Source organism: Neovison vison, chromosome 11, assembly GCF_020171115.1.
Source record: "Neovison vison isolate M4711 chromosome 11, ASM_NN_V1, whole genome shotgun sequence".
Taxonomy (NCBI): Eukaryota; Metazoa; Chordata; class Mammalia; order Carnivora; family Mustelidae; genus Neogale; species Neogale vison.
In genome coordinates, this window is record NC_058101.1 from 85,362,640 (window position 1) to 85,385,677 (window position 23,038).

The window sequence follows — 23,038 nt, forward strand, 5'->3', positions numbered from 1 at the left end:
ATGAACTTCTCAAGAGCAAGGATCTGCTTTGTCCTTGACCAAGTACCTACTTCATGATTTAGCTTTGCTGTTCACAAGCTGGTTGATTTTAAGCAAGTTTTTAAAACTCTGAGGAACTCAGAAAATAATAATATCTATCTAATAAAATGGTTGTAAAGGTTAAAATAGAATACAGTAAAATACTAAGAATAGCATTAAGCACAGGGCTATTAAAATATCAATAAAATTGGAAACAAGTAAAGTGTATATTCATAGTTAAAGTAGGGTACATTCATATTATGGAAGAACAGACAGTCATGAATGTGACAATAAGGTAAGAGTGTTTGTCTCTATGTAATTAGGTTATAGGATACTTCATATTTTTCTGAATTTTCCAATTTTCATTATGAATAAGAATAATAATTTTTACAATAAATAATGTTATTTTCACAGTTCCTAAATCATTGCTGGGAACCTAACCAATAATTATATGGGAAAATCAAATGTCTTACAATTAATCAAATTATCGCTTGTTAAAGATGTATCAAGTTTTGAAAATATACATTTGTATATAAAGCTATGTAATATCAAATGTTTTTTTGCATACATTATCACTAACATTTATATATTATTATGTGACAGTTTCTTTCCTGTGAGATTTACTCTGCTTAAGTCATTATAATCTTCCAACAACCACTTAAGGTAATGTGAAGCATATACAAGCATACGTGCATACATATATTCTTTCTTAGACTTCAGACAATAAACGTTAACTTTCCAACTAAATATCACATTTATGCCAAACAAAATTTTGCAACTATAAATAAATATTTACAATTCAAAACAATGTAAAACACTTGATGCTTTTAGGGCTTTGGGCATAATAATTTCGTCTTTGGATGCTCAATTATATAAATTTTGTGCATTTTTTCTTTAAAATAATAAGAAGTAAAATTGCCATACTGATCTAGTATGCCTTGTGCTGCCAAAGCTTGGCTGGGCTCCAGAGGCCTTCCGTTGACTGCAAATTCCATTATACACCCGACAAAATCATGGCTTTCCACATGTCCTCTCCTCTGAAGGATCGGTTCTAGCGATCTGATACCTCCAACTGTGACTCGATTTGGCTGAACATCAAGAGTCCTACATAAGAAAGCAAAGATAAGTATATTAGTTCCAACACGATAGATTTCAGTAGAATGTTTAGTTTTAAAAAGAGTGAACATAACTTTTTCTGGCATGTGTTATAACATGGTAAATTTGAATGGAAAATATTACCGTTTGGTGAATATCTTCTGACAGATTTCTAAGGATTATTAGGTTTTTAAGGCATGAAAAATAATAAAACTTATGGAAATGACATTTTCAGTTAGTCAAATGGGATGTATAAAACAATGTTGAGTTAGCAAGAGGAAGCACATTATCAGAAAGAAGATACCGTGCAGTATAAATAGTGACAACTCTAATATTAATGTTAGTTTATAGTTTTTCTTCACTACAAGATCATAATGATGCCAATAAGTTAATTAATGTCATGGATGATGTGTTGATATTTATTTTTCTCTGTTGCTATTTCTAAAATCACTTCTGTTTTAGATGGCATAATGCTGTGTTTCAGCTTGAGGCACTGTTGAAAAGTATCTGTGAATAATTGTCACATGCAGCCTTCAGAGAAGGTATTTAAAATTAATTCAGTCCCTAGCTGAACCTTGCAGGACCCAGGTCTCATGCAACGATTTCACCAATCATGTCAAAGAGTACGGCCTGTGTTACTCTTTCCTTCCTCCGGCTTTATCCTCACCTCTACCACTTCCATTTCACACCATTTTTATATATTCTGTACACAAATTATTAACTTTTCATTTTACAACATGAAAATTCCTTTGGAGAGGATAAACTATTGTAAACTTTTGCAACACTCAGCATAATTATCTTTAAATGTATAATTTCTTTAAAAAAAAAAAAAAAAAAAAAACTATCACAGGGCTCAAACTCATGATCCTGAGATCAAGACTGGAGCTGAGACGGAGTCAGGCGCTCAAATGTCTGAGTCACCCAGGCACCCCTGTTTAATTTTGATAATAAAGATCCAGCTAATAATTTTACTCACCAGTCATCTGAAACTGCCACATTACTGACAGTGCAATACCCTGGTTCTTGGTTCTCAGTACAAGAGTCCACGGTTAAGGAAGCTGCCTATAAAATAGAAGGAAATAGTTATCTTGAGTTCTACCATCCCTATTGTCCTTTTCAGCCAACATTACCTAGCACTTATATCTACATGGACATTTCTTTTTGAAATTGTGATAACAATTAGTATATTATGACATAATACAATTATAGTATCAAATTTGGAGCACATATTTCTTTTATGTGTCTAAAGTTATGAAATCGTTACATATAAGAGATGGGAACATACTTTGAAAAATCTTCTCCAGCCCCTTTGTTTCACAAATGAATAACTATAAATGCCATTAATGTCTCTTAAAGTATCATACGGGAAACTTATGAGACATAAAGGACAGCTTCTTGGGATTACTATCTTAAGAAATGTGTTTAAAGTATTAGCCAGCTATTCTAACAAATGAAAAGACATTAGATTTCTGATTTTTCAGAAGTCTTATTCAATTATATTTTAGTCATATATACAAAAATATCTTCAAAGCATAGCGTATTATTACAGCAATCTATGAAAATTGTTGTTCTTGTACTAAAGATAAGGTTTGAGACAAAGTAAACAAGTCAGTTAGATGTCCCTTCCACTTATGATAAGAATCTTTATTTATAAAAAGTATATTACAGTATATTTATACATTATCAGAATGCATTGTCATCTATTATGATATAGTAGAAACTCCCCAATATCTTTAAATTACAACTAACAGTAACTGTTTTTGCATTCCAAGGATGCATATCCTTGAGCAAAAGTCTTCTGTTCACTAGAATATACGAATGCTGAATACTCTATTTGATCAGTAAATGCAGTCATCAAATCATGATCACAAGGTTCAGGAATATGACAGAAGTCAGGGCTGTCTATATTGAGCAATGGTCACTAGAGATGGCTGTGGTCCGGTTTAAGACCAAGGTTGTTGCATATTCACATTATTCTGTGTTCTGCAATGCTATTGTGATGCCCCTCCTTTGTTCCCCAAACTGCAGTAAAATTCTGCAACTGACAAAACTTTGCAAAATTTAGTTGGTGAAATTATAAGGATGATATTCCCAATGTGGTATTTCAGAACATGGCCAGTAAATCACAGGAGAATGCTTAATGCCAAATCCAGAAGTACAGAAGGACTAAGGGTTTCTACCAAGGCAGACAGTAAAGGGTTCTACTTAAATTTACTTGAATGCCACAGAACAGGGCTAATCCCACTTTGTCCATTATAATAAAAATATAAATACTGTCTAAGTATTAATTTATAAGAATGGTTTTCATTTGAGGTTAATTGTAATGAAAGCAAAGCAAATGTCCAAAACAGCTCAGGGAGGTTAAACAAGTTAACTAACATTACACCTGATTTACATATGAAAGCATCAGGTTTTCTGCTTTCTTGAATTATATCATATGGGAATGATTCATTTCCTTAACATTCGATGTTTAGATGTTTATCAACAATGGGTATTATTTTTAGAGATTGTCCATAACAATATATATATATATATATATATATATATATATATATATATATAGGAGGTCAATTTATAGTTTTTGTGCATCAAATACTACTGAATAAAATATTCAAAAATACTTCTATCAGTTAATTATTAGAACTAACTATAAACTCCATATAATAAATTCTCATGAGCCATGTAAATCTTTTTCTGGCCACATACTCAAGGCAATTATAATAAATACTAATATTTTTAGAAAATATTTACTCTTCCAATTCTGTGTCAAGAATTCATGCCCTATTTAGTTAAGTCTTTCAATAGTTATTTTATTTCCAGTGTTCTATAATAATTGAGTGGTATTCGATCCCAAAAGCAATACTGGGTTTTTGTGATACAACTTGTGTTGCTTAGGTTGACTATTTGACTCAAGCACAATTCCTTTATTTCTAAAACAAAATTGTTAACATATTCCTGTATACCATGCAAAGTGTCCCTCCATTCTAGAGATCCCTAAAGCTATCACAAACAACTGAATGTCACATAGATATTTATGAATGTCTCAGGTAGGAAAGAAAAACAACTTACATAATGGCATCATATTTTGGTCAATCTTAATAGTTAATATATTTTTCCCATTTTCTAAAAGCTTCATGATACATTACAAAGAAAGAATGCTGGAGGGGAAGTTTTATTTGAATAGCAACTTGTGCAATTTAATCTTCAGAGTTAAATGCGCTTTCTGTTACCGTTGAATTTTTCTACCAGTACTGCTGTAAGTTGAGATGTTTCTATCCTGTCTACTCAATGATTCAAAGCTGAGAAGTTAATGATTTTGCCAGTTTCTAACAAAATCCCTTTGAACTGCAGAAAAATGACAGATTCAAAATCCAGTAGGGGCCTTATTTTGGATGTTCTTTAAAAAGGAAGACATTTTTTCCCTCTCACTGAAGAACTAATGACAAAGGTATTTTTTTCCACATTTGGTATCCTTTAAAACTGGATGATTATGGCCACATAGTGCAAATGAGTGGAAAGCATTTGTTCTCTATCCATTCTGGCAGGCACACAGTACCTTTTTCTTTGCTCTCCCTCTTGCTCCCAAAGGTTAGTTCCATAGAATTAAATCTTCACGAAATTTAAAGGGACCTGGGAGGTCATCAGATAAAATCATCTATTCTACATAAAAGTCTGTTGACAACATCTTAACAAAATGGTTATCTCACATATGCTTGGAGAATCGGGGTGAGGTGCTACCTGCTATGCCCCATTAGGGTCCTGTCATTATTAGGAAATTATTACAGCTCATGGAAGACCTAACACACAACACAGATAGCAGACCTCACGTTTGTTCTAATTCTGTCAGGTTCCATAATGCTGGGGTAAATTGATAATCAGGAGTTTCAGAAATTTCTAAATCTGTATTCTCCTAGAGGTCCTTCTCTGAGCAAACTAGTTTGGTATTAGGCTGGTTTTAAAAATCTCAGGCATTAATGAGCATACTGACTTAATACTAGTCTAAAAAAAGTATTATTTCCAAGTTTTGTTAGTTATACCTCTATTAGGATTCACTGAATTCAGTGTGACTTTTTAGGTACTACTCATAATTAAAACTTTATTGAGATTAAGTAAAACATTTTTTTAACCCCAAAAGTCTGTATGAGTCAGTATTATTGGAAATTTAGCATGACTAACATTTATCAGACACTTATTTAATATCAAATACATAAAATTTTAGATATGATTTATATTAATCTTTGCATTAAAAAAGTAGAGATATTATTCCCATCTATAAACCAAGTTTTTATTTTCTGCTCAACCCCTTTTCAATAAACAAAGCCTCCTTGAATTACTATCAAATCAAGGCTCCAAATGAGTACTTTCCAAGTACAGTTTTTTAAATAAATTTTTTTTCATATATCATAGCTTTATACTGTAATTATTATTACTAAATTTTACTCTTGTTTTTATCTCATTTTTCAGATTGTTAGGGGTAATTTTGTTAAGTAAACATTTTATAAATTAAATATATTAGAAAAAAGTTATAGTTATCGAACATTAACACCAAGTTTATAAGAAAAAGGAGGACAACACATACTGAAAATGATTCCTGAATTTTCACTTTTATTGTTTTCTCACATATATTTCTTTTTTTTAAAGATTTTATTTATTCATTTGACAGAGAGAGATCACAAGTAGGCAGAGAGAAAGAGGAAAGCAGGCTCCCTGCTGAGCAGAGAGCCCCATGTGGGACTTGATCCCAGGACCCTGAGATCATGACCTGAGCCAAAGGCAGTGGCTTAACCCACTGAGCCACCCAGGTCCCCTCTTACATATATTTCAATAGGCTCGTCTAACAACCTGGTAGAACCCTGAATGCAACACAGCAGATACGGGGATATCCGTGAATGAATATCCAAACATCTAACCTTGACGGTGATGATATAATCATCTGTCCATCTTTAGACCCATCACTATTCTTTTTCTTTCCTTATATGAAAATATTTCTTTATTTAAAACATTGTTTAAATCTTCTTTCCTACTTTATACTAGAGGAGAGAAAAGCCATTGTATTTGATGTCATTAAAAAAGTCCCAAAACGCATGGATTTAAAGTACTCCTAAAAACAAAGAGAATTTTGTCTTTTGATAAAGACTGTTTGTTATCTGTATTTGTCAGAAAAATAATATAATAAGATTGCTTCAGTCTTACATCTTTATGAAATTTATAATTATAAAGGACACAAAAACTATTCTTTTAAAACTATGGATCACAGAAAAAATAACAAAAACATGGTAAAAAAAAACATTTTCTATGTTCTTTTTGCAAGTTGCTTATATATAGTCCAATAATATAGTGTTCCCAAAAGTTAGTGTTAAAAATACTTATATCATTAGACAAATATATGATTCATCTGATCAGTTTCTGAACTACATAATTCATTACATTTTTTATGTTTTTCAGGATTGTCACAAAGCTAAGAGATAAAACTATAGTCTTTTTAGATCCCAAGTGTCTTCATTTAAAAATTATTTCAGAGCATTTATTTTGTTCTTTTGGCTAATTTTTATTTTAACACATGACTTCATATTTTTTAATTCTATTTCTTTTGAAGTATAAAATGTAAATTTTAATTTTTTAAATTTTTAATGTTTTTTTTAAGGATTTTATTTATTTATTTGACAGAGAGAGATCACAAGTAGGCAGAGAGGCAGACAGAGAGAGAGAGAGAAAAGCAGGCTCCCTACTGAGGAGAGAGTCCCATGCAGGACTCAGTCTCAGGACCCTGGGATCATGACCTGAGCCAACTGCAGGGGCTTAACCCACTGAGCCACTCAGGCACCCTAAAATGTAAATTTTAAAGAGCAATTATAATTTTAAAAGCCTGGTATAAAATCCAGGAATATTTTAAAACAGTTTTGTTAGCATTTACTTTTTCAAAAAACCTTGATTATTGTTGAAAACAGGGGGAATCCATGAAAAGATAGTTGGGAAGGTAAATAAATGAATACATAAATAAATAAGTCTCTCCAATCTATTGTTCTATATCAAATGGTTTCAAACACTAATAGGGAAAATATACCATGCATTTTCCTTTATAAAGGAAAATACTGGTTTAATGAACATAAACACTAAGTAAATATGTACCGTCTTATTGTAATATGAGAGCCATATAATTAAATAGCATATAATATGGAAATCTCTAATATAACTGAATTTATAATTCTGAAAATACCTTAGATAACCAACAAACAAAATTTCATTTTCATACCATGTCATAGACCTCACAGAGGACAACACGTTGAAACGGGAGTACAATAACGATTACTATCTACTATATTGTAATATGCGCTAGCAACATCTTTTTCAATAATTTATTTGTACAAAAGTTTTTTCATTTGTTTTTAAATTGTTTCTTCAGTCAGGGCTGGGATACTTAGAAAAGTAGCCTTTTTTTTTTTTCCCCCCAATTTATTTATTTTCAGAAAAACATTATTCATTATTTTTTCACCACACCCAGTGCTCCATGCAAGCTGTGCCCTCTATAATACCCACCACCTGGTACCCCAACCTCCCACCCCCCCCCCCGCCACTTCAAACCCTTCAGACTGTTTTTCAGAGTCCAGAGTGCATAGTCTCTCATGGTTCACCTCCCCTTCCAAAGTAGCCTTTTTAAGTACAGTTCTGACGAGGCTTTAAACATATACAGGAAATGTATAAAATGAAAAGTTTATGCAATAAGATGTTTTCTTTATTTTTTTACCTTCTTTTGCTTTTGAGACAGGTTGTTCTTTGTGACAAATAGTTGTCATGAGCAAAAGCAAGAAATTACCTCTTCGCTGCTATAGTTCATAACAAAACTGGTCAAATTTGTACCTCAATTCATGCTTTAACTTGAAGGCTTGATTGACCGGGTGTACAACAATTAAACAAGTTTTTGGTTTTTTTTTTTCAAAGATTTTATTTATTTATTTGACAGAGAGAGATCACAAGTAGGCAGAGAGGCAGGCAGAGAGAGAGAGAGAGAGAGAGAGAGAGAGAGGGAAGCAGGCTCCCTGCTGAGCAGAGAGCCCGATGCGGGACTCAATCCCAGGACCCCGAGACCATGACCTGAGCCGAAGGCAGCGGCTTAACCTACTGAGCCACCCAGGAGCCCCAAACAAGTTTTAATATAGAATGAAATGTCTTACCATTCCTGCTCTCCGGGCAATCACAGTGTGAAAATGTCCATCTGATACCTTCTTCATGGTGGTGAGTTTATATGTACCACTGCCTAAATTGTAAGAGAATCTTAATCTTTCTTCAGCAATTTCAAGGGCCAAAAACTCAGCCCGGTCCCCTGTCTGGTTGTCATAGTTGTAAAGCAATAAAGCATGACTTTTAATAGTTGCAAATTTGACATATATATAGTTGTTATTGGGGTCCAAGCTGGGAAATTCCATGTATGATAACTCCTCAAATCCATAGCTATTCAACTCACAGTGTTTTCCAAAGACACCTGTAGATGGGAGAATTGATAAATTAACACATGAAATGTTAGTAAATGGCTTTGATTAGGATAATTTCAAGTTACAATAATAAATTATGCTTTTAACAAACTTTTTAAATATTATGCCCCAAAGAAAACTGTCTAAATTAAATTAAAATAGAACAAGTTAATGATCTTTAAAGCACATAAGAGTTGAGAACTGCTGTATTTTTTTTTTGGCCAACTAGGAACATATCTAAGTAGGTCTCATTTGTAAAAATTAGAATTAGTGGAATAGATTATGTCTGAAGAGATGTCTTTTCGGGAAACCTTTCAAAATTAGTTTGTCAAACTTTTCAAAATTTTAACGTGCTGTAATTTTTAATTGATACTTCCTTTATAATATATAATTCTCAAAAATAATTTCAATTCAATTGAGGATGGTAAATTTTGTTTTGACCTTGAAAAATATCAGTCCCTGTCTTCGTGGTATTTTCAAGAGTTGTAAGATCAGGGATGGGAATCACTGCTGTTAGGGAAGGAAATAACTGTCTCAAGATTTTATCTCTTTCTTGTTTTATACCTTCTTTGGGTATGATTTACGACAGGCTACTTTAAAAGAGCCTTCTGCTTTTTCTGAAATCCAGCATTCCCACTTATTTGGGTTGGTTCCTTTTTTACTTGAAAAATGAGTTTTATTGATGTTACAGTGCTATGCCAAAATTCTTTTCCCACAAATATTAGTCGACTGTAGCAAATGATTGGAAAATTAACCCATGCCAATATAGTATGATTCTTATTAACTTGCAAAGGTTCCATTCCTTAATTTTGGCTGTACATCTCTCATAAATGCATTAAATTTAGAGTCATGGAATTGTTCAGCTAGAAGAAACTAATACCATCATTTTACAGAATATTTAAAACTTGCCTGAGGTCACAGAACTATAGGCGACAGAGCCAAAATTTGAGGCCAGATCCCCTGATTGTGTAGTTGTTTTGACTTCACCACATCTTATATCTGAATATTCTTTAAATTAAAGAGGGCTAGAAGTTGTTATAAAAGCTTGTGTTGTTTATCTTTTCCTGGTTTGTTAAAACTGAGATAATATTCGTTACCAATGTGTAGGAAATATGCATATTATTTATTTTTAAACATTAACTGAAGTTAAAAAGCAAAGAAATTATAGGAATTATATATATTATATATATCAAATGTCATAAATTTATTTATATAGTATATCAAAAATATATATTCTATATCACATGGTATTACATTTCTAATTTATATAATGTATAAAACATATATACAACAAAATTTAAAAGTTTTTATTAGATATACATTTGCTATATCATTTTTGCAGAAAGCATAACCAAAGTTAAAGAAAAAGCAAAGATAAACTATACAAAGAAATAAATTATTGAGGAAAAATAAATTTGTACTATGTGTTCTCTCAGGCCTCTCCTGATTATGTTTTAATAAAAATATGAAAATGGGCTTAAAAATTAAATATAGGGATATCTGTGTGGCCCAGTAGTTTAGACATCTGACTCTTGGTTCCAGCTTAGGTGGTGATCTCAGGGTCGTGAAACAGAGCCCGCCATCAGGCTCTGTGCTGAGTACAGAGTCTGCTAAAGTTTCTTTCTCCCTTTCCCTCTGCCCCTCCTGGCTCATTCTCACTCTCTCTTTATCACAAATAAATAAATCCTTTAAATAATTGAATATAGGACCCTTGGGTGGCTCAGTCAGTTAAGCATCTGCCTTCAACTCAAGTAATGATCTCAGAGTCCTGGGTTGGAGCCCCACATTGGGCTCCCTGCTTAGAGAGAAGTCTGCTTCTCCTTCTGCCCCTCCCCCTTCTTGTGCTCTCTCGCAAACAAATAAATAAAATCTTTTTAAAAAACTGAATATAAATATATGTAGACAGAATATAGATCCTAGCAAGGTGTCCTCTATTTTTATTCAAATTGATTCTTGATACAAATTGATTCAGATATTTCAAACATGAAAGTATTTATTTATGGAATACTTTTCTTCTTAAAGAGTTTTGTTATTATTTCTAGAGAAAGGTAGATTTTTCTTTTTGAAATAAAATAAAAACTAAGGAAGATTTTAAAATAGCCCTTCAAATAAAATACCAGGAAATAAAACTACATAAAGATAAAGAGAAATTATTAAAATTATTCTAATAAGGAATATTCTGTGTGTGGGTAGTTACACACACACACACACACACATATATATATATATATATATATATATATATATACATACATAGGAAGTTTCATTATGCAGGCTCCCTTTATAAAATCTTAAGCACTTTATGTTTTTCTAAATTACAATCTAAAAAAATAAAAATCTAAAAAAATTTTAAAAATCCAAACAACAAATCTTTCACTGATGAGAAAGTAAACAGTGTAAATTCTTTGTCCAACTTCAGAATTATAGTTAAGATGTTGTTTTATAGGATGCATGTGTAAGTACCTCCAGATATTTGTTTGAGGCATTCCAGCTGTCATTTCTATTTGCATGTTTCACCCACATTCAATTTGAAGAGGAAAATACTTTGTCCTTTTAATTCTATCTCTCTGGTCTCAAGCCATGTATTATTGTTACAAGGTTTTCTGTTTTCTTTTCTTTTATAAATCTTCTGTTGCCAACTGACAATGTAAAAGTTTAAATCATGGGTTTGGTTTTTTTTTTTTTTTTTGCTTTTTGCCACCGGAAGAAATGGAGGGAGAATTTTGTACTACCAGTTGCATGCAATCTGTCTCTAATTTATATTGCTGAGCTAGTCCCTTGGGGGTCTCTGGTAGGGTGACCCCAAAATACTTTTGCCCAATGGGCAATGATCGTTGCTTCAGCTACACTGCAGCAATGATTGGTTTCTGTTTGAAAACAATTATCTTAAGTCCTCATATTTGTAACTACAATGTAAAGGATCTTTAAAAATGTAAAAACCTTTCTTCATTCACTTAAAATTAATTTTTTCCACTTTCTATTCCAACCCCTTTATCTTTCATTCCAAACACAAGTTAAACCATGAAACCTGCTCGTGGTTATCTGTGGAAAGCAGCACCTTTTAGGATTATAAGAGATTAGTGAAAGAAGTTTTGGGAGATCTAAAGTTGTGCTTATTTTGACTTTAATCTGCTTTTCACTGCTTCAGAGGCATTGTTGGTGAGAACCTCAGAGAAATTTTAAAAAGCAGGATACTGTAAATGTCATACAGGACTGAAAATAAAATTGTATTCTAGTCGCTATATCATCTTGGGGTAGTTTTGCTTTGTTTTCATTTTTTGACTTTAGACAAAGCTCTCTATTTCTCGGCCTCAGAACCATTGCTAAAATGCATTGGTCACAATTAGATACTTAAATTCTGTTTTTCTTTACCATTCTATTGATGTTGTGCTTTTTAAAAATAAAACCAGGTACAGTTACAGAATTATTTCAAAATGAATTAACACTACATTTTACTATTACTAGAAACCTCAGATTCTTTTGAAGCTCTATTTGCAACTGTACATTGAGAGTCCCTTTTGAAAGTCCGTATAGCTCAGTGATGGCTCAAGGAAAGACTAGAAAAACATCTTTCTCCTCTCTTGTTTATGGAGAGAGATAGGGTCTCTAATTACTGTTGGACATCTGGAGATGAATAATATATTGTAGGGTAAAGTATCCTTCAAACTGTAGAGTAGTAATCACAAACTGATGAAACAATCCAAGTTAAAATAAAAGCTCTGTCCAAAGCTATTCTCAGAGTCCTTGGCTGTCCCAGTGCGGGTAACATCTAAGTGAGATCTGAAAGGAATCTTTTAGTCCATTACATAATGGTGGATAAATATAAATGTGTACAGAAAAATTTTAATAACTCTCTTTCTCAAAAGAACACATTAGTCTGAATTATGATTAGTTATTTGGTAGTATCTAGAAAAAGCATATCATGAAAACTGCACATCCAGTTACTGAATCCTTCTATTAGAAGTGGTTGAATTAATGTAAAAACGAAAAGCAGCAAAACAAAACAGAAAACACTTTGGCTAATTATCCTTAAAGATTTTAAATAGAGAGTGATGTCAGATAATGCTTAAAAGATTTTTTTCTTTGATAGGTTCCAGGCTAAAAAGAAGTCATCCATAAATATTTGAGGGGAAATGTCCAGAGGAGACAACATCAAATTCAATTATCTTGAGTTGATTACTTTTCTAGTAGTAACTGAAGCAATATATTCGATGGCATTCAATGGCATTTCTGTAGTAAACTTTTTAAACAATATTAAACATTTATAATTTCATTTTGCTAAAACCTCCTGTGTAAAACAACTAATATTTTCTTAATCACTCATGGCCACGATAAAATCAAATTGCTAAACCAGGAGCCAAAACAGATTGGTATTTTGTATCAACACCTAAACTGTACTCACCAAATGGACAATGACAATAGTATGACTCCACACCACTTTGGCAGGAACCACCATTAAAGCAGGGGTTACATTCACAGTAGTTGACGGAAGATTCACACGTTTTACCTGAAAAGTATCAAACTCGTTAAAAAAATCTTATGCATAAACATATTAATACCATTACTTCATAACCATATGTAAAAGAGTGAGCCTGGTGGTGGGTATTATGGAGGGCACATATTACACGGAGCACTGGGTGTGGTGCATAAACAGTGAATTCTGGTACACTGAAAACAAATTTAAAAAATAAAAAAAATTTAAAAATCTGTTCTGAGAGATCATATCTTAGAGAACAGAAATGTAAGAATATTTCACTTGACATGAGAAAATTGGAATACCTCTCAGTTCAAAATCTTATTTAGTTATCCTATTGTAAAGATGTGCATTAGAATAGTTAGGAAATAATTTACATAATTATAATAATTTACATAATTTACATGAAATAGTTAGGAAATTTACATCTTGGAAAGAACTACTATTTTCAGGAAAATCACAAATGGTGAACATATTTAAATGTTTTCACTGAATTTATTTTCTCTTGTCAATGTTACTTCCTTTTTCAATTCTATAATGAGATTTGAAATTTTATAGTAAAATTCTCACTGTAGAGATTTCCTCAACTCAGATTTTTTGAAGGTAAGCAATGGCTTCATTTAGCCTGTCAAACTAAAATACTTTCACTTTCAAGAACTATCACTTCACTGACACATATCTGTTATAAAACAGAGTAAGAAATCAGGAAACACATCACGTATTTCCAATTCTTTTTTTTTTTTTAATTTATTTATTTGCTTGACAGAGAGAGATCACAAGTAGGCAGAGAAGCAGGCAGAGAGAGAGAGGGGGAAGCAGGCTTCCCGCTGAGCAGAGAGCCCAATGTGGGGCTTGATCCCAGGACCCTGAGATCATGACCTGAGTCGAAGGCAGAGGCTTAACCCACTGAGCCACCCAGGCACCCCACGTATTTCCAATTCTTAAGATTTATTCTTGGCTACAGGTTATGTATACCTTGTCTTTTTCCTAAAACATTAATACCTAACCATCATATTTTTCAGTTTATAAAATATCCTCATAGGTCATCTCAAGTTGAGTCAACTAATATTGACTGAGTGCCTATTACTTACCAGGAAGGCTAGAAGATAGGGTATGGCAGTCAAAACACACACACACACACACACACACACACACACACACACACACACCAGGTAAGTGTCAGAACATTGCATTTCCATTTCGGTGGGGGAGATTAATCCAAGCAACAGAAAACATTTACATTTCATAGATGAAGAAAAGTCTTTTGAAGGCTAATATTTTTCCAAAGAAATTATAAAATTATGGCACAGACCAGTGTAGGTCTGCTCCCATATCCAGGCTTTGCAAAGCTGTAACTGAATAGCCAACCTCTAGGTAGGCCAATGTAGAGTAAATGGCCAGTCCTATTTGTTTCCGCGGTGGTGGTGGTGGTAATTTTTTAATGTAAATCTAAATGTGTTCTAATGCCACTTTTCTATAAATTTTAGATTATTTCAATAATTTATTTCTTAGAATAATTTCTAGTTTTCCAAATCCCAGAAACAATGAGACATTATAGAGTTCTTTGTTTATTTCTATTAATTGATATGGGGGTTAATTGTTTAATTAAATAGTTTGTTTCTGTAAAGCTATTTTCTATTTCTTAGCATGATTGCACTAATGCTTTTATTAAATATCTTATGAAAACATATAAGTTTTATGTGCACAACTAGACTTAATATTGAGCATAGATAATCCATTTCATCATGATTACTAAGCTTAAAACATAGTTAAAGTTTTGTTTAATTCAGTTCTGTTTTTGTGGCTTGATTATGTAGCCACAGTTGTTCTAGTTTAAAATTATAAGCGTGAGTCAGACCCCATGACACTGTTAACTAAACATGTTTCTCTACATCACAGTGTCATAAACAACATTTTTTTCTTTATAAATAAAATTGGGAACTTCCTTACAAGGCAAAATGGTAACATATTTAGAATACCTTTCCATTCTAGGGGGAAATAACGAAAATAAACAAGTTACCAATCTAGAGGCACAGAAATTAGGTTTTAAGTATTGTAGTAATGAGTTACATTTGAGAAACAGGAAGAACAACTTTATTATAAGCTTGTACAATATCACACCAGAGAGATGCTCTGTCATAGGACTCTCTCTTATGTTGTTTTCCAACTGGATTTCTGACAGATCCCTCCAGAGAAATGGAGTTTTTTCATTAGTACTAGTATTGCTCAATGGAGAATAAATAAGACCTATTGGCTGTACTTTTAGTAACTTATTTGCTATCAAGAAAGTCACATCCAGTCCTTGCATTTTTTTTTCCACTATAAGAGCATTCACATGTGCTATTGGACTAAGTAAGGTTTCATTTTTCTATTTTGAAAATTTCTTTTAGAATTATATTAAAAGTAGCATGTATTGAGTACAGTTGTCCTTGAACAATGCTGAGTTTTTAAAGAAGCCAACCCCAGTAGTTGAAAATCCAAATATAACTTTTGACTCCCTCAAGAGTGAACTACAAATAGCCTTCTTTGACCAGAACCCTTACCAACAACATAAATAGCTGATTAACACATATTTTGTATGCTATATGTATTAAATACTGTCTTCTTACAATAAGGTAAGCTAGAGAAAATAAAATGCTATTAAGAAAATGATAAGGAAAAGAAAATACATCTGTAGCACTGTATTTATCAAAAAATATATACATATAACTGGACCTGCATAGGTCAAACCTGTGTTGTTCAAGGATCAGCTAGACATAGATTAATATACTTTATATGTGGTTAGTCTAATATTATGAAAACAAGTTAGCAGGCTGCAAAATTACAACTCTACTTCTGGAAGACTGAAACAGGGAACAGAGAGTAACCAATTCAGGGAGCACTGTCATGAAAAGTCATGCAAATATTTGGACATATATGTTCACTAAGAAAAAAATATATGTGTATAAAATCACAAGCCTTTGATACCATAAATCTCAAATATATCTTCTTTTGAATTCTGTTGAAAAGACTGCCTTTTAAAGTTTTGTTTTAAATAGTAACAACAAAAGAACATTATGTGGAAGTTTAGTGTAATTTGTATAAATTGGTTATCATACTCTTCCAAAATTAGAATTTAACATAGGCATCTGTGTTTAATGTAAATATAGACTATAGGCTGTTTCAGTTAGTCCAAAATTAAGGATGGAAAGAAACCCAAATTAAGTAAGACTTTCTTGAATATTAAAACATAAAACTATGGAAATGGCAGAAGAAGCTATAGACTAAGAAAATGTTAGCTTGAGAATGAATTTCTTTCGAAAATTGAAATAAATTCTCAATGGAATCTGATTCTTCCAGTATACAACAATATAAATAGACATTAGTGAGAGAAAAAAAAAATCAACCTTTCATTTTGCATTTTAATTTAAGCCAGGGCTTTATTTTCTCACTTTTCTCTAGAAGATAGATATAAAAAAGTGTAAAAGAAAAAAAAATGACTCTGCTCGGAGTTAAATAAATCAATTTATTGTTGGGTTTGAGAAAAATAGTCATATTTATATGCTGGTGTTAGAGTATATAAATTATTTACCACTCAAAAATTTGGTTTCGGTATTCCATTTGATGAGTATATTTTTTTAATTAGTGAATTTCAAAGAGTTTGCCATACCAGATTCAAAGACACGGTTTGAAAATCCAGTCTTGTAATTTAAGTTACTATTAAAAAGACTGTTTTATATAAAGGAAAGATGTTATAATTTTACAAAGAATTAAAGGACAACCTTGAAATGCAAATTTCTAGGGTTTGGAAAGTTCATGCTCTATTATCCAGTAAGAAGTCAGCAGCAAATTCTGTATTGTTCTCCACATATCTATCTGCTTAAAGTCTCATGTTAATGGCATAATGTTTATCAGAGAATGCAGCAGTTTCAATTACTCGAACTTGCTTCTACTACAAAAAAATCTGATGTGTTGGTGCACCATGAAGGCAAAATTAGGTCACTAACTTAATATTGCAAGTCAATTAACAATATTTGTCAGAGTCTTGAGGCTTGCAAGTATACTGATAGGGCTTGCACAACAAAATGCAACCGTATCTTTGGAACACAAAAAGCCATGTTGTATTAAGATATGTTTTATTTTATTTTTTTTTTTTTTTAAAGATTTTATTTATTTATTTGACAGAGAGAAATCACAAGTAGACGGAGAGGCAGGCAGAGAGAGAGAGAGAGGGAAGCAGGCTCCCCGCCAAGCAGAGAGCCCGATGCGGGACTCGATCCCAGGACCCTGAGATCATGACCTGAGCCGAAGGCAGCGGCTTAACCCACTGAGCCACCCAGGCGCCCATATTAAGATATGTTTAATAGCAGCTGTTTACAAGAATAAACTGGTCTCATTGCTCTGATATTCATCAATTAATGTGTTGATATAAATTTTTTATCATAGATGGAAGGAAGTGTGCTTCAAGAAGTATAAGCTCTTAGAACTTGAAGAATGAGAACTACTGAAAAACAAAATGAACGGATCATGGGAGGCCAGTGTATCCACAGACTTTCGAAGGTTATAGTTTAAATTTACAAAAGAAATTTAGCATATTATCTTCATGTTTGGGGCAGAAGGTATGCTGAGTTCATAAACTGAATCTGTTGTGATCACCTGTGGTCTTTGCAGCAAGGCTGTACATTTGAATTCTGTTCATTCCAAGAGAACATTTTAATGCTGATTATGTAGAGCAGAGCTAAATTTATTCTCACCTGTTAAATTTGAACACCTATGAGAATATGATGATTTCTTAGATTATATTACATATATTACACATAATTCTTAGAATATATTACATATACTGGATCACAACAATGATCCAGTGATCTATTGCATTTATACATAGATAGAAGGGAGACTGAAACTATCAAAGTTCAATTTATATCTAAGTTGATTATATTATTAATGAATATGATTTCCTAACATATATGTTATTTATTCTGAATATTTATGCTTACAAACTTTTTTATTATTTTAGCAGAAAGTAGTTTTATCACACTGCTAATGTTTCCTATTATTGTGCAAAGAACTATGAAGATAGCTCATCTAAAAATCCTAATCGAATAGTATTATGTTTTTTACAGCAAAAGAAAGCAAAAATATCATGTTTAAGAGGAGCTAGTAAGAAAAACAAAAGGGAAAAAAAACTGTTTTTCTTTTGTATTTTAAAACATGTACAAATACAATTTCAATGATACTACAGATGAGGATGTATAATGACATTCATACAATCCATAAGCTTACAAATATGTTTGTTTTCTGCAGAAAAAAAAGAATTTAAGCTTCTGGAAGCCTCTTATTAATACTTTCATAAATTGAAAATTATATTTTAAAGAAAAGCAATGAATATAAGAAATGAGCCACTCTTTTGTATTTCACAGAAAATTTCATTTCCCATCTATTCACTAGATTTTGTTTATATTCTATGGTGTTCTGATCACATGATCACGGACAACATTCACGTACAACTTGTGATTTTAAAAGAATGGCTCAGTTACGACTCCCATCTTCACAAAAGCAAATGCTTGCCAAGTTTCTCAGTAAAATTACTATGTACAACCTGTATATAACTTTATATGTCTGGAAAAAAATTCTTATTTTTACTGTCAAATGTCATAAAAGTGATGAATGGACAAATCTCATCCTCCCCTGAAATATCAGGACTTACTTGAGACCATAGGAAAACTTCTCCATATGGTAATAAACACTGGCATTACTCCAAAAGACACACCTAAAATGCATCCAGATGTGTGAAAGTGGATGGGAAAGGTTAAAGGGGCTATGAACTAATTCTGTTAGGAGAGACCCAGATTTGAAAGTAAGCTCTATCTACATGCCGCATTTTACAGCACCATCTATTCCTCTGAAAGACCTAATGCAGGATTGTGCTACAAGCAGTGCATACCTGGAGTAGGAAGACAAATGATAATTGGTTACTGACTACAGTCGTGCTTTCTAATTAGTGTTCTATTAAGTGCAAGAAATGTCATTTGTATAGGAAAAGAAATACTGGATTTGTAGTTATTAACTTGCTAATTTTCTCCAGAATCCCCTGAACTTCTGAGGCATGAATAATATGAAAGATATTTTCTTTTGATTTACTAAGGTATGTTGACAATAATGTAATTTCTGGTATTATTAAACCTTGTGAAAATCTCAAAAGTAATTTTTCACATGCCCTATACTATATTAAATCAATTCATTCTTTCTAACATGCTGTATTACAGTGAATCAAAGCTCCATTTATGATATAAAATTAAATTATAGAACAGTTTTTTAATAATGAAACATAAAGTGATTGTTACTGAATGTGAAGTCTCAGTATTTTTTTTTCAATTTCCTTTTAATTTTTTTTCCAGTAACTAAGAAGAAGAGATCAGAAACACAAGTTATAGAAACAAAATTCGTCCTTTCTAAATCACTCACTCATTTAAAAAACTCCTTATTTCACATGTATTATGTGATCCTATGGTTACCAACTTAAAATAAAATTTTAAAAATGTATATGATAAATTCATATTTCAGGAATATACTGGTGGCAATGTGGTAATAACTATATCCCTTCATATCTTTTTATTGTAGTTCTGTAATATTCATTTTTGTACTTATGCCTTTATAGGATGTTCACACTAAAATCTCTGTTCAGCTAACAATCACTCCCTGTAGGATTCTTAGGATAAAATTTTTGGTTTTCATCAGTGCATAAGTCACTCACTCTTCCAATCTTTCGAGCAGTTTCTAAATTTATGTGACACACACAGTGGTGGTAGTGGTGGTTGTGTGTGTGTGTTATGGGGTAATAGCTAAGGATTATTTAAAACATAAAGTTAAGAAAATCTCACAGTTCCAGTTTGTAATGCTATAGACTTTAAATATCCTTGAAAAAGTACAGGTAAAATTTCAAAAAGATAAATAGAAGATAGATGATTGGAAATAGTTCTGATGTCCAAAACACATTTCAGTATATATAGGGCTTGGGTAAAGCTTTACTAAAGCATTAGCACTTAATTAGCATTAATAAAAATAAAGCTAACTAGACTGAATATTTTAAAAAGTTCATTCTATGAGGTACACGTATGCTTAAGTAAGAGTTTTGTTTTATGGTTCATTAGCTCTGATTAGCCACTTTAAGATGTCTTGACGCATTTACTCCATCTTTCTGAGTGAGGTTTGCTGGTAAAGACTACCTGGAAGAACTAACTCAAAATGATTCTTCAGGGATTACCTTTACAAAGAACATTAAACAGATAAAGACATTCGAACAATACATTCAGTATGGATTAAGATTTTGTCACTATGCTTTTTGTTATATTGTTTCCTATAAAACAAAATGAAGAAATAAAACTATCAGACTTGAATTATCTCCTAGTTTTACTGGAAGGACTATGCACATAGGATTTAAAACTATAAATTACATGAATTAAAAAAATAGTTTTGTATTAATCATTCAACTTTGTTTGTTTACATCATTCTTGATCAGCTGTGCGAATGAAGACTAAAATGAGCTCTGAAGAGGGGCAGTATGTAAAATTACCATAGTAATTTCAACTTACTTTTGTAACTTCCAGTAACTTTCCTAACAGAAAGAGGTTACAATCTACGATCTTTGTTTGGCAGCTCTGGCTCTGGAGTCACAGAATGTAAGCTGAATTTTCTACATTCTTTCTATATCAGATATTATCTCTTTACGCTCAGCATCATTCTTATCCTGTATTGCACGACCTGGAAGTGACGAAACTATCTTTTCCAGGAGGGCTCAGGCTTAGATTCTGCCAGTGGGTGAGAGCTGAATGACATTTGAAGAGTGAAGACAAAGCAGGGACTGTTCTGGAACTCGCTCATTGCAGGACTGCAGGTAGACAAGATGACTGGCAGTGGTTTCTTGAAATACCTACAGTGTTCTTATTGCTGAGGTTATTGGTGAACTTTCCCAAACTTCATTCTTAGTCAGTTTAAAGATTTTGCAAGCTATTTCTTAGCATTAAGTACCTTCTTACCTGGAAGTCTGGAAGTAATTTCAGTTCTTGACCAATCTCATACCAAAATACTATCTCATACACTTTTTGTGCATATCCAGTAGGATAGTGGACAAAAGTTCTTAAAGATATCATGGGCTTGCCAGAATACTCCATAGCAAATACAAACCAATGTGTGAGGAAGAATCACATACATATAAAAAGAGGCTCTAGAGCTAAGCTCACAATAAAAACCTACTTAGACCACGTTCTGTGCCATACTGGAGGCAGGTTATTTAATCTCTTTTAACCCATCAGAGACACAATATTTTGTGCCTTAATAATAATAATACAGTTTCATTGAATTTTGAGAAGAACTAAATGAATTACTAAATGAATAATAGTGTCTATGATGTAAAGAACTTTAAGCAGGGCTTTAAATAGCAACTTCATATATGTTATGCATATTTCATAAGGAAAAGAGGGGAATTCCTAAAAGTTTCAATTACTACATTTAGAAAAGTATGCAATGTACATTTAAATGTAACAAATCAAAGAAAGTAACAAACTAGAAGGATGCTATGTTGAAGAATTTGTTCTATGCCCAATCACAAAGCAATATTTATGCTGAAATCAGCATATGGGACCTTTGCTCACACATTGGTAGCTCCCCTATTCTCTATCTACCACCAAATGCCTTCACACATTTTTCACTCTAGGACTAAGTATAAACTCATTTTAAATCTATGTGTGAATGAGTGTATTGTACTAAAATGGACAAAGAGATAATCTTTATTGCTGAATTCTCAGCAATTCTCAATAATTTTGGGGGTTGGAACGGGAAAGACTAAGGATAATTTTCTAGAAATTCTGAACTGATTACATGAATCTAGCCCTATTGTTCAGGATGCGAGGAATACAGCTAGGTAAGATTCATACCTTGTGCCACTGAGGTTTCTTGTCTTTGTAGAAACTCTGTGCTACACCTATATTATTACCACTACTTAGCATGACTACTAATACTACTAAATTTCATTGCAACTTATTGAATGCTGGACACTCTGGTAGGTGTTTTACAAGCATTATCTTATTTTATTACAATAAACTTAAAAAGATAATTATGATTATTTTCATTTTGCAGATGGGGAAATTGAAGGTTAGCAGGGTTAAATGACTTCCCAAAAGCTACAGTTAAATCAAATAGTATAAAATCCTTTCATTCTTTTCTTTACATGTTATTACTGCTCCTTTTCCTCACTTATATTTCAAGGATATTATTTTATTAGTAGGCAAAACTTGTATGTTCTGCTTTGACTTATTCAAACTTGCTTTATGTCACCATCAATCAATTCGATTCTTCAAATATAAAACCATAAGTATATACATGATGGGCACCTTTTTAAAAATATAATGGGGCACCTGGGTGTCTCAGGCTGTTAAGCGTCCAAGTCTTGGTTACAGCTCAGGTCATGATCTCACGGGTCATCTGATTGTGCTCTGGTTGGGCCCCACGCTCAATTGGGAGTCAGCTTGAAGATTCTCTCCTTGTGCCCCTCCCCACACCATGTATGCATGCTCTCTCTCTCAAATACATAAAGAAATCTTTAAAAAATAAAATAGCTAAATATATATTCTTTTTTTTTTTAAAGATTTTATTTATTTATTTGACAGAGAGAGATCACAAGTAGGCAGAGAGGCAGGCAGAGAGAGAGGAAGGGAAGCAGGCTCCCTGCTGAGCAGAGAGCCCGATGCGGGACTCGATCCCAGGACCCTGAGATCATGACCTGAGCCGAAGGCAGCGGCTTAACCCACTGAGCCACCCAGGCGCCCGCTAAATATATATTCTTTAAAAAAAAAAAAAAGATTTCATTTATTTGTCAGAAAGAGAGATCCCATGCAGGAGGCAGAGGGTGAAGCAGGCACCCTGCTGAGCAAGGAGGCCAATGCAGAACTTGATCCCAGCACCCTGGAATCATGACCTGACCCCAAGGCAGACACTTAACCAA

The 23,038-nt window shown here is 32.6% G+C and overlaps 1 protein-coding gene across 1 annotated transcript in view; it reads right to left on the reverse strand.

The window, feature by feature from the left end:
* Positions 1-23,038, reverse strand: part of FAT4 (FAT atypical cadherin 4) — a 178,769-nt gene that overhangs the window by 14,706 nt on the left and 141,025 nt on the right. Inside the window, exons 10-13 of the mRNA XM_044224026.1 lie at positions 12,985-13,089; positions 8,286-8,593; positions 2,090-2,175; positions 943-1,122 (exon numbers count right to left, since the gene is read on the reverse strand). Coding sequence (XP_044079961.1) covers positions 943-1,122; positions 2,090-2,175; positions 8,286-8,593; positions 12,985-13,089 — 679 coding nt within the window. The remainder of the gene's footprint in view (positions 1-942; positions 1,123-2,089; positions 2,176-8,285; positions 8,594-12,984; positions 13,090-23,038) is intronic.